Genomic DNA, 13,547 nt, shown 5'->3' with positions numbered 1-13,547 from the left:
GGGCCGGGCCGCAGGTGACCGACCCCCGGGCCCGAGCGGCGCGGCGGCGGCGGGCAGCGCCGGGCTGCCACAAGGCTTTCGCCAAATGACGGCCGTGTAATTAACGCCTTTGTTGCGCCTTGGCAGGCGTCTCTCTGAGGTGGGGTGCGGGTGAACCTTGCTCAAAACCAGGAGGTTTTATAACTAAGCATTTAAAAACAAGGAACAATGGTGCTTTTGTCTGGTTATGTAAAGTGTCACCACAGATTAGTGAGATTCGTGGGTTTTTTCCATCCTCTCTCCAAATCCCTGAAGCTAAAATGACAGAGAGAAAACTGGTTTATTACCAGAGAGCCTGTTAACGTGTTTAAGTTAGTTTATGGTTAGGACCGTTGTTAGGGACACTAAAACCGAAATTATTATTGTGTTGCCCACCTAGTTGAACATCAGAAGACAAAAATTGCAAAGTATTTTGGGGATATTTTAGCTCAGCATATTTTTTCCTGACCCTATCCGCCTCTAGTAACATATTTGGTAAACAATTTATATTCTTAGTTAAGCATTAGTAAGATGCACTTCTAAAACTTAAAGCGCTTTACTAATTAGTCATGGGAACTATCATGCTGTGTTGGAAGAGGGATGGTATTTCTCTGATAACTGCTCATCCCAGGTGCTTTAAAGCAGCATATTTAGTGGGAATATGTTATTTTGAAAAGTGCAAAGAAAAGTGTGTCTTTTTAAAAAAGTGCGTGAAAGCATATGAGAAATCATTGACAATAGGGAGCTTCCCTCATAATCCCTAATAATTAGGTATATGTTTGCACTCTGACACGCTAAGCGGTTTATCTCCTCTTGGAAAACTCCCAATGACAGTTGCATGGTGCAGAAGTTACTGGTAAAAATTGCTGATTCATTTTTTTTCAGCAAACTTTTTCATTTTCAGCAAACTTTTGATAAAGATTTCCAGGCATTGTTGTATTACAGTGTCTTTCCCTTTGGTTTTATACTGCACTCTCATAAAATAGTTGGCATATCAATTTTAAAGTATTATCATTTGTTTGAAAGTTTTGGATCTAGCAGAGTAAAAATGTATGTGGAATTCCATGAGATAGTAGGTGTCAGTGCTTAAAGAAAGGTTCTAATTTTTTGTTTCTGTACTTTAAGACAAAACCTGAACATCAGGAAGGGCACAAAACATTTTCAATAAGTAGTTTTTGGGGTTTTCTTTTTTCCCCTAACTGGAACATCTTCAAATATTCATCTTCAAATCAAAATCTGGTAACAACTCTTGATATTTGTAAGACTCATTATTAGTAGAGGAAACTGAAAATATTCTTACGCAAAACTTTAGGTTTTATGTGTGATTTCTCAATTTTATGTTACTATTGTGACTTTCAAAGTTATCACCTAGGATTCAGAGCAAGCACTGATAATTAATGGTAACAGGAGGAAATACTCAAGTCCGTTACTAAACAGGAATTTTTTTCTTTTTTTAAGTGAGTTAGTGGATGGCTGAAAGTTGGCTTGACCACTGAGTTGCTGAAATGTTTTGCTGCTTGAGAGCCGTGAGAAGGTATGGCATGTTGCTGACCTGATTTACCTTTGGCATATATATTTAAGTGTTTGCTTATGACTTGCATATATGTAAAACTGGTTTGGTGTTTCTGTTTAATGCTTATGTCTTTGGTTTTTTCATCTTCACAGCTTGAAGCTTTCAACAGAGCATCCACAGTTGAAAATCCCCAAAAGCTATATGCCTGTCCTCGAGTGAGACATTAAAAAGGCTCTCAGTAAAACAAGGGTTTTAAAATAGCTTAATGACAAGAAAGTGGTTGTCTAAATCTGAATGTGATAATCAATATATTCTGCATTATTGAGTTATTAAAGCTCAGTGTTTCAAAATAAGTGAACATATCTGTAATAATGAGCTTAATTTAACAAAGCTTTTCAGTGCCAATGCTGTAAACCAAAAAGTTAAACTTCAGAGACATGTGAAGAAAAAGTAAAAAGAAAGCTGAAGGGAATTATTTCATCAATAAATTAAATCAGTCCTAGAGTACGATTGCATAATGTGTTCTTGTAGAGATTGTGTTTCATATCTTTCATGAAGTGGAGACGGCTGTCCTCGAAGTGGTTATGACCTTGATTTTATCACGAAGCCTTTCTCTGCTCTTCAGATCTGAATGAAGCTCTTGGAACAATCCTTGTTCCTTGTGAGCGAAGCCATAAGCATCTTTCTTGCATTTTCTTTCTCTGAATTCATTTTAATTCATTTATTATGTCATTTCACTTGAAGGATGCCTCAGAGTTCTGTCTTTCACCTTCAGTGAATGAATTCTTCCTTCTGTCACGCAGACTAATTTTGGCCTTTGAGCGTTTCTCTTTTAAGCAAGTTCAAAATAGACTTTTGGCTGGAATCCTGAGCCTTCCTACTAGCATGACAGTGTTGTTTAGATACAAAACAAGGGAACTAAAGTTAACTATGCTTGGCCATTTTTCTGGTAGAATACCAGATGAAAGTTTATGATTAATAAACATGGAAGTATGTTTAATAGTTTTCAAGTATGTTGGGACTTTTTGTTCCCCTAACCACTGGAAGCAGCATGGCGTGTAGCTCAAGAGTGGATGTAGGAAATGGTGTACGAATAAGGTGAAGACAAAACTGAGCTCCTTACTTCCTCCTAGTGGCTGGGTCTAGGAGGATGTTGGTTTCTTGTGTGGCTCTTAGACTAAACTGCTATCAGATAGGTAGCTGGTTAATTTACTTTTTTTTTCCCCTTTGTTGGAAAGAATTTTTTTCCTTTTTACCACTTTGTGTCGACTTGCTACCAAAAAAAAAAAAGAAAACTTCAGCTATATTTTTTTTCTCAGCGAGACAATTATTTTGGGGTGTTTCCAGATCCAAAATGGTAAAGCATATGACCAAGTGGACTTTTATCCAGTGTGCGTTGCTTCCTTTCTTGCCAGGTCAGGTAGAGGGTTTTTTCTTGCATCACTGAGCAACTCTGGCATGTTCTTGTCGTTGAGAGCTTTTGCTCTCCATAAAAGCATGATATTGCTGTGGTGCTTCACCATCTCCTGCTGTTTTGAGTAGGATTATGGCCTATAGTGATGACTAATCTTAGAGTCTTTCTAAGATGCAGCCAGCAAGGAGGTAAAGTATTTGCCAGTAATATGTTTTATCTTTTTTTTTAGTCTTCCATTTAATCCACGCGCATGAAAGTTGCTTTTAGTCATAATGGTTTGAAATTTCATCAGTCATCTTACATTACAAGTTTTCCATCCCACTTTTCTAGAAAAACTTCTCCTGTTTTCATCAAGCTGACTTTTAAGACCTACTAATTAAATATTTGCTGGCCTCTTAGGCAGAAAACATTAGTTTTAACTGCTTTCATGTTTCTAATTGAAGAGCTGAAAAGGTTGACAGAAAAAAAGTAAAGCAAGGGTCACTGCATCTGCTTGACAACTCAACTGTTGTCATTTACACTACCATTTGACAAAATGAAAAATACTGTTTATTGTCTAAACACAAATGTGGGGGTTTGGGGTTGCTTGGTTGTTTTTTTGTTTTTTTTTTACTTAATGAAAGCAGTCAGGAAATAGTCTCACGTGTTTCTGTGTCCAAGATGATTACTTGGTCTAAGATGCTGAACAAATAGCTCTTTGTAAAACGGTCTTGCTTACTATTATTAATAAAGTTACTAGTTTTATGTGAATTGGAAGCAGCTTTGCCTCCGATCTGCCATATATTTTCCTATTTGGGGCTTGCAGTTGCAATGATACTGTGAGGAGTGAAACAGTGTTGTATTGCTTAACAGAGCAGAATCTCTACCCTTCTGAGTTGCAAACTAAAGCGAACGTTAATCACGGAGAAAGTGGTTGAATTTGTTAGCCTGAAGGAGAAATCTATTATTAAATATTTACCAATTTACATTTTCTTGCTGCTTTTATATATACTGTCTCTTGGTAATTAGTTTGCAAACTTGAGCGTCAGCTTTGAGCTATGGCAGGAGCTTTTGGTGGTCTTTAATTCAGAACTTGTTTTTCCTTCCATTTCAGTCTTCCGTTACACAAGTGTGCACGTTGCAGAACTGTTGTTTGATTTATGCATAATTGGAGGTATTCAATCTTTTGTACTTTCTGAACTTCCTAAAACTTCTTCAACTTAACTTTTCCTTCTGATCTTAGGTGAAACAATCTTCTCTTCCTACCACTGAAATTTCTTTTAGTCCTTGTTTTCTTCAATTTCAGTGAAGATCAAAGGGCAAAAAAGTACTGTCTTTTTATTTGATGTCTTCTATAAAAGGGTATGTTTGGGAAAGTAGATTAACTTATTTTCTTTAATGGACACAAGTATGTGGACCTCAGAAACTAATGCAGAACTTGTTGATTGAATTGTGATTATTATTCCTGGGTAAAATTTAATATTATTTTGGCGCTGCTTGAAAAATACTGGGTTTCGGGTTTTTTTAACTTGTAGGTTCAAAAGTATGTAAGGGTTGGCTTTTAAGAGCAGGTTCAGCAATACCTACAAAAAATACCACTAAAGCCAGTCGTCTTCATTTGAACTACTTGACTGGGGAATTTTTATTTGAGCCTGCTTTGAGAAAGTAGAGGCAAAAGTTATTGTACTTATTTATGTGTCTTTAATCAGCCGTTAGCATCCACCATCTCTCAAACCTGTTGGATTTGCTCTGTATAAATACAGCTTTGTGAGTCCCAAGGGGAAGAATCCAGAACTCGGACTTCTAATACCAGTTTTAAATTATTATACTTGCAACTGTGAATGTTTACTCCATTCTGTCACATTCTAATGTAATATATATCAGTTTATCACTTGATTGGTTCCATCATACATAAAAATTTTATTACTTTACTAGGTTATGTCTGGAGAAGATATTGCTACAGTGCATTCTTCAGTCAAGAACTTTGTCAGGAGCTGATGCCATCAATGCTCTCAGACCATTCTATTTTGCTGTGCATCCAGATTTCTTTGGCCAGCATCCCAAAGAGAGGGTAAAAATCTTTTACAAAGAAATTTTACAAAAAAATACTTAAATGTGATGTATATCAAGAATGGAAATTCTCTAGTTTTCCTGCTGTCAGAGAAACAAAAGTAGCATTAGAATGGAATGTGGTTGTTACCAGAGCAAAAGAGATGCACTTTCTTTATTTTTAACAAGGATAGATCCCTTAAACACCCATTATTTATTAGTCATATTTTCTGTTTAATTGTTGTAAAGAAAATACTGAGATCTTCCAGTCTTAATTTATAATACATATTACTTGCTTTATCACTTTGAAATGCTGTGCATTATATTTGAATCAATGGCTTTCTTTAAGTTTGAAAGCCTTAAAAATGATGTTTTGGAATGTACAAGAATGTACAAGTATGTACATCATACAATTTATTCATGTGAGAGAATTATTCATTTATGCTGAGAATGTGTACTATATCACTACTTGTTAAGAGCAGCTGGTGGTTCATAACACTAATTCTGCATGTAAGATTAAAAAGAGTTAGATAAAAAAGGCCAAATTCTTCATCTGTAATGTTGGGTTTTTTCTTTTTTTTAAACAGGAAGTAAATGAAAACTCTCTGAAGAGGTTAAATGGCTACTTGGAGAATCTACAGAAACCAGGATTTCGCTCCTTTAAGCCAACTCAGCTTACTTTTTATGTAAGAGAAAGAGACCCAAACTCTTCTAATGTTCAAGAATCCTTCAGTGCTTCAGGTGCTTTTCTATCGTGCAGAATGTATCTTCCTGTATTCAAATTCTGTCAGACCGTTACTTAGTCTTGTGCAGTCATAATGAGTTTTCAACTGAATAAAGTCCTGTCAAACCATGATAATATGTATTAGATCAGACAGCTAAGACCATCCCAAGTAATTGAACGTCTTGAGCTTTAAAAAGCATTGAAAGACTAAGAAATTACATAGAGATCAAGTTATGATCAAGTTATTTCCTCAAGTATGAGGAAGTAAAAACCAGACGTTGACGTAAATGATAATTTTTCTGCTTTTAATACCATTGTCATGTTTAACTGGAACAACAGTTGGGTCCTTGTTTCATTGCAGATAATGTGTAGTACACAGTGTCAGCGTGCTTGTAGGATCAGTGGGAACTTCCTCTGTAAGCAGAAGTTGTATAATATCTGAAGCTTCAATTTATCACACTGTCTCTTAGCTTTGAGACTACAGAAAATACTGCCGAGTTTGGAATATTGTTTTTTATTAATTTTATTCTATGTATTTGTCTCTGTACCAGTATGCCTTATCTAACAGATGAGTTTTGTGTCCTATATCCTGCTAGTCAAAAGACTTGAGCAAATTTTGAGGGACCCTAGTGCTAGAAGACAAAATCATACTGTTTTTCAAGAAGATAGTAGTGTTATGTCCAGTCTACTTAAAATAACAGTTGATCTGTCAGCTGTGTTCTCTTGAGTCTAACACTTCCTTACTTTTTAATGGGACAGTTGGGCCCCATAGGTAAGTGATGGGACTTAATTTTAGCCAGTGGAAGTTTAGTGTTTTGTTCTGAAGTTTCAGTTCATAGTCTGTGAAGAGCTGCTGTAGTACTGCACTTCTACAGTAACCTATATCCAGTGATGATCAGTAATAATGTGAATTTTATAGAGCTGCTGAGCAAAATTGCCACTACTAAAGTGAAAGCGTCCTTTTTTTGGGTTATGCTGCACCTGTAGCTAGGTTTCCATTTTGTCCAATGATTCAAATAGTTAAAACAGCTCTACTTATATTTTTGGACACATAACAGTTTAAAGGTTAAACTGCACATGAGTTTTGCAGTGAGTATTGAAATAACAGTATAGTATTTTCCAACGATGTATGCCTTGTTTGGGCTCTTGTAAGATGAGAGAAATATGAATGCATTTGAAATAATGTTAATTAAAGAATACTAATTTTGTGGGGATTGTATTTTATAGGGTTTCGAGCAGTCAGTTTTACATTACATACTAGGGATCTCCTGAGCACCGTATTAGATATTCTCAACTCCTGCAGTTTATCTACGGAGCATATTCAGAGTTTGAATGCGAACTCTCAGCCCCACAAGGATGCAAAAAGCACACTGAACAGACCTATCAAATGGGATAAGACTTATTATTCATTTACTGGATTCAAGGATCCTGAGGAGGAACTAGAACAAGCCCAGAGAGTGGAAACAACTTTAATGTACGTAAGACTTTTATTTAACTGATACTTTGTAACCTAAATTGGTCTTATTCTAATGCTGAGGTTTTTTTAAAGGCAATCAATAAACATTCTGAACAATACAAAACTTTATTGTCCAACATGTAATTCTGTCACGCTTTTTATAATTAAAGAGAGTTCAAATGAGCTCCTGGGATAACTGTAATGCCTGCTAAGCTGAGCCATTCTTGTCTCTTTGCCCAGCATTCATGTTTGGTCAGTCTAGTTTTTCTTGATCTAATTTTTCAGTTTTGTGGAATATTGATGGCAATTTAGAAGTAAACAGGTTCCACTTGCTCCAAATAGCTCCTTATCTCTTACAGGACTTCTGTAACACCAGACTATAAGGCTATTAACTTTATTGTTAGTATTTCATTATCATATTCTGTTGGGGGACGGAGAGACAATACATGAAAACTAAGTTTAGAATGTTTTAATTTGCCAGATATCTTAGTGTTGTGCTTCTGATTTGTTGTTCAGCATACCAACCTTAATATTTAAACTGAGGCAATTATAAATACTGAACTTGCATCAAATGCAGCTGCTTGTGTATTAGAGGTTGGTTGTTTATAAATTCTATATGTGCTTATTTTGGGGAAGGGTGAAAAATTCTGCCTTGAAAACCTTTTTGTAACATTGAGACTTAGGTGCATTTGAAATCAATGCAGAACTGTGGTAGTATCTTCAGAGCCCTCATCCTGCCTAACACCTCACAAATAAAACTACTATAATATATGCGACTGTAGGACACTTAACTAAGATTTAACATACTAGAGAATATTTTTACTTATTTTTACACATTTACAAGAAACGCCACAAACGGTTACATATTAACAGTCTGGTTTTAATACCTAGCCATTTGGCATTGGGCCTCTCTTTTTGCTTCTGAGCTTGAATTTTTTTTCACTTAGAATACAGTAGGAGAATAGAAGTATTTGTTTGTAAAAATGAGAGTACAAAAATAAGTTTATGCTATGAACAAAGGCTTAATCTTAGAGTAGCTTTTTCCTAGAAAGAGAATGATCTATTTATTGGAAGTTTTAGATGTGCTCCGTGAGTCATGTTTGCCTGGCTGTGATTATTGACAAAAGAACTGTAAAACCTTGACCTATTTAATCTGTGTTCATCCCAGCTCTGTAAGAGTTACCTAACTTGGCCCTTTAGTACAACCTTCCTTATTCGATAGTCTACTATGATCTACTGTTGGGTTTTTTTCCTCCTTCTCTTTCAGATCCTGGCTAGATGATAATGAAGCAAGTGCAGTAAAAAAGCTGAAAAAGAGTTTGCCACTTAGAAAAGAACTAGAACGTTTAAAATTTGAACTCTCTCATCAACTCCAGCTCTCAGATATCAGGTAATAAATTAGATTAGTTGGACTTGCATTAAGACAGTCAAAGCAAGAAAGTGTTGTGTAATACTACACCATGAGCTTTAAAGGCTTATTCCAAAACACCTGTATTTCATGTATGTAAAAGTGTTACTGCATTGAATAAGACTTTTCCAGAAAAAATCTACTGGGACAAAAGTTCCCTGTTACAACCTGCTCAAAAAGACCTAGTATTTGTAACTAAAAATGTAGGCTCCAGTTGAGGCAAACGCGTAAGCACTTGAAGTAGGGCCTGTGCCTATGCATTAGTTTGAGTGTTTTGCTGGATAAAATTGCTCTTCCTGAATTCAAGTGAATATCTGCAAATGTGACTAGATCAGCAGTGAAATGCAACTTTGAACATGGTATACATTGACATACTATGAAGGCTTAGTAAAAATATGCTGTTCTTTCTAGTGTCTTGTTTCCCACACTCCAGCAGAGGAGGTTATTTGTTTGCTTGAAAGGGCTGAGTACAGTTGGTGGCCTTGATTCTTCAGGATATTTTTCAGAAAATAATGTGTGATCCTTTTTTTAAATTTTGTCCCTTTGAATGAGGATGTTCTGAAGTGGGATATTCAGGATGGGAAAATGGCAGTGAGGGTATTCAAAAACAGGAAAATAAACTTTGGGGGATTATTTTAAGGGCTAGTCTGTTAAATTCTCCTTTTACTCACAAAAGAGAGAGCTGGAGCTTCTGAAATCATGCTTTTGTTCCTTTCACCCTGGTAAAGACCCTGGCTTCCTTTAAGCTGAAGCCAGTTTTTGTGAACACAATTTCTAATCCTCTGCAACTGTGCTGTGGTGGTTTGTGTTTTTTTTTATTTAAGGAAGTTTGTGTACCCATGCGTAGGTTTGGGTTTATTCATGGCTTATATTTAATTTTCTTCCAGTTTATGCTTTTAAAATACAGCAAAACAATTGTGTTCCCTGCAGAGTCATTAGCCTTCCAAGAGTTGTATTACCGTAATTCAGAAAATGTCAGCATCAGGAATCTGACAAGCAAGTATCTTAATAGGAAACTACTACTTGTGATCCTGCAGCCTAATGCTACTGTTCAGGGGTTTGGAAAATAATGGCATTTGGCTTTTTTCCATGCCTAAGATTAGGAATACTGAAGGATCTGTAAGTCACCTTATTACATTCCTGCCTGGTGCTACTGAAAGCGAAGTGATATTGCTAGGTAACAGTAAATAGTTATTAGAATTACTTGCATTATAATAGCTTGAATTGCCTCATAAGTGCTGTGGCATAGTCCCATTATCTGCATCCCAGAGTGGCTTTTTGCCAGTTAGATTTCCCAATGTGGGTTGTCCCCAGCCAGCAGCTGAGCACCCACACAGCTGCTTGCTCATATGCCCCCAGCAGGATGGGAGGAAGAGAATAGGAAAAGTAAAAGCAAGAAAACTCGTGGATCAAGGTGGAAGTTTAATAGGTGAAGTGAAACCAAGCTGTGCGTTCAAGCAAAGCAAAAGGAGGAATGCATTCATTACTCCCTGTCGACCCGCAGGTGTTTAGCCACTTGTGGGAAGCAGGGCCTCAGCCTGTGTAACAGTTAATTAGGAAGGCAAAGGCCGTAACCCCGAAGGTCCCCCATTTCTCATCCTTTCCCTGAGCATTTATTGCTGAGCACGATGTTACCTGGTCTGGAATATCCCTTTGGTCAATTGGAGTCACCTGTCCTGGCTGTGTCCCATCCCAGCTTCTTGCGCTCCCCAGCCTACTCACTGATGGGGGCAGCGGGAAGAGAACACCTGGACACTGTACCAGCTCTGCACAATAGCCAAGAGTTTGCTGTGTTATCAACTCTATTTTACTAAAAAATCCAAAATACAGGGGTGCTATGAAGACAATTAACTCCATCCTGGTCAGACCGGTACAATAAGGGAATTGTAATTTCCCATTATGAGCCAATTTTATATCAGCTAGAAGTTTGTAAAAAAATGTAATTTTTCAAATCACTGGGACAACTTTACAATTTAAATGCTTTTTGAAATTTAATGAATAGTTTGATCTGTCTGTGATGGAAGAGATGTCAAACCATGTATATTGAAGTCACCACAGTAACACCTGGCTCCTGTATGGTTTAACATATAACTTGTAATATAGTTACAAAATTATTCCACTGTAAAATATGATTATGTATATATAGCAGCTTACTGCAGGAATCATAGTAATGTTTTGGGCAAGGAACTGAAAGGGGAAAAAAGATAAAATGTCCAGTTATACAGTATTTGCTCCTCTAGACAAACATTATGTAGTGTATGAACAGAAACTGCATGCTATGTGACTGAACCAAATTCTGGGTTGTCTGTTGCTGTTTACTTGCAAACTCTCTTGGGAGAGAGATTTACAAGTTCTGTCTACCAGGTTTGATATTTACTTTTTCTATATCTGGTTTTATTCCATTTTATTTATTATTTATTTATTACGTATTTTATTTTGTTTATATCTGGCTTTATCTAGTTTTATTCCTTTTTTTGGCTCTCATTTTAACAGAGATTGTGAAATTTTATTTAGGCTTTTATGTGTTAAAATAGCATATGACACAGCTTTTCAGTAGGCCTTTGCTTTTATTACTGTTGAAGTGTTATTTTGTTTGAGGAGTTTTTGTTTGTTTTCTTTTAATAATGCTGACTATTAAATGCTTTCAATTGTATTTTTATTTAGGTGGCAGAGAAGCTGGGGTATTGCTCACCGCTGTAGCCAACTACACAGTCTAGGTCGCTTAGTCCAACAGAGACCCGAAGTATTAAAGAATGTTAAAGGTATTTCTGTTGCTTGTTTCTTATATCCTAATATAGTATTGATTCAAAGACGAGCATGAGTCTTCTGTGGTAAGGGAGCTCTAGTGCTTTTCAAGAATGCTTTTGATAACTGCAAAAAAAACCTGCCAGGCTTACTGAAAAGCTGGTGAAAACTTACATTTTAAGCTACTGAGTATTTTTTAAAGTGACCTTTACTTATAGTGTGTTTGCTACACTCAGCTTCTATTTTACTTCTTAATAAATGCAAACTGAGTGATTTGAAGGCACTAGACTTAGTACTAACAATGAAAAGTAAAAAATCTATGCTGAATCTCTGAAAGGGTGGAGGTAGCAGTAGATTGTTACCTATGGTAGATTCAAGACAAAAATGCTAGTAGCTCTCTAAAGAGCCAATATAAGGACACCTTTGAAATCGTGTCTTCTCTTATCGTGCATGTTTCATAAAATACCTATATTGAAGTCTGTATGTTCTGAGGAAAAACTAAAGCATTCTGTAAACCTGACCTGCCATTCTTCTTGGACAGCTCTTTGACCTGTGGCAGTAGCTGTTTGCTATAATTGTAACTCCACATTTCATGCCTGTCTGCAGGTGCTCAGTTTTGAGTGGCTTTCATTTGAGGGTTCACCTCATCCTTTGTCAACCGACAGAGTGGTTAGGACATTAAGTAGTAGTTTTAAATTGTGTCAGATTTCAAATTAGTTTCTTTACCTAAGCGCACTAAGGATTTCAAGGACTAGAGAAGTCTGTCTTGCAAACCTGTTACAGTCTCCATCTTTGAAGATCTTTAACAATATACTGGACAAATGCCTGTCAGTAATTATACAGGTGCAGTTGATCTTGCCTTGGGGTACAAAGATGGACCAGATGCCTTAAAGTCAGTGTTGGTCTTTAAGGATTTTGGAAAACTGATTTCTGAGAGCAGAAGCTGTAAGCCTTGTCTCGCAGCTCAATACATGCCACTGAAGACTTTTGTGGAAGCTTATTTTGATAAATACTTGTGCTTTTACCCTAAAGAATTGAGAATCTGTGTACTTCACTTTAAATAACAAAATACCTACAATCAGACTCAAAACCGATTTGGCCTCCCAAAAAATAAGCCTAGTACTATCCTTTTATGTTGTCTCTATTCTTTCTAAAAAAAAAAAAAAGCACCACAACAAAACACCTAATGCAAAGGCGCTTCTCATGGCTTGCATATTGCAGAGTTCTGTGGGAGTAGCATTGAATGTCTGTGCTAATAGTTCTCTGACCAACCCTTACCTTCTTGATCTATACTTTAAACATATATTTCCTACTGTATACATGATTTGTACAGATTCTTTGAATATGCTGTCTGCTGCGATTTTCTCTTATTTTAAAAGTAATTCTTTGTAAGAAAAAAGTCCAGTTAACTAAAAATATATCACGTTTAAACAGGGAGAAGGCAAATGCTAAGTAAGGTTTGTATGAAAAAAAATTCTTGAACTGGAGTTTTCTAGAATCACTCTTTTAAATTTTGAGAGTAACAGAAACACCTACTCCTGTGTGTTTGTGCTGCAGAAATGTGTTGCTTGTGAAATGTTAGTAGCACATGTTAGCATGTTAGCACGTTAACATGTTAGCACATTGTGTTAGTAGCACAACCTTAGATAATTGTGGGAATAATTGCAATAACTCGTATTATTAAAGAGCTTTGTTCAATTTTTAGGGCGCACGGTGGTATTTACAGACCGTTCAGGTATGAGTGCAGCAGGCCACATAATGCTGGGGACCATGGATGTTCACCATCACTGGACCAAAGTAAGAAGACTTCAAAGTAAATGATAATGCCTCTTGTTGTGACATCCTGTTTTCAACTATAACCAAAACATTAATTGGTGCAGATAACTGATGAGTAATTTAAAGCAAACACAGAGCTACTATGTTTAGCATAACTGTATACATTGCATTCTGAATGCAATTCTTTAATGTACTGTTACTAACAACAGTCTTTGTCAGTTCTTTATTGCTGCTTTCACTACAAATCAGTCCTACCCCTGATTAGATATAAAGAAAACTAATTTGTTATGCAGTGTTCCAGTCTATGCAATGAGCACTGGGAGAATATTTTATTCTCCATAAAGAGCTCATTCCCACGAAGAATTTAGGAATTTTATTCAGATTTTTTTTTTATAATGGGACTTCAAGGGAGTTGTGAAGTGATCATTTCAGTCAATGGCTGCTAACCAGCCATGTCACTCCACT

General features: G+C 36.4%; 1 protein-coding gene across 1 annotated transcript; it reads left to right on the top strand.

Moving 5' to 3' along the window:
• Positions 1-1,439: 1,439 nt before the first annotated feature.
• On the top strand, positions 1,440-13,103 carry TCAIM (T cell activation inhibitor, mitochondrial; the record flags this gene model as incomplete). The annotated part of the gene is made up of 7 exons (XM_009886806.1): positions 1,440-1,552; positions 4,860-4,995; positions 5,561-5,714; positions 6,925-7,171; positions 8,421-8,543; positions 11,226-11,323; positions 13,012-13,103. Coding segments are annotated over exons 1-7 (879 nt in total), but the record flags the coding sequence as incomplete, so codon positions are not given.
• Between the last annotated feature and the right edge of the window lie 444 nt (positions 13,104-13,547).

The sequence above is a fragment of the Charadrius vociferus genome, unplaced genomic scaffold, assembly GCF_000708025.1.
Source record: "Charadrius vociferus isolate BGI_N301 unplaced genomic scaffold, ASM70802v2 scaffold106, whole genome shotgun sequence".
In the NCBI taxonomy this organism is placed as follows: Eukaryota; Metazoa; Chordata; class Aves; order Charadriiformes; family Charadriidae; genus Charadrius; species Charadrius vociferus.
The sequence above is the reverse complement of the archived record's forward strand: the minus strand, read 5'-3'. Positions and strand labels throughout refer to the sequence as shown.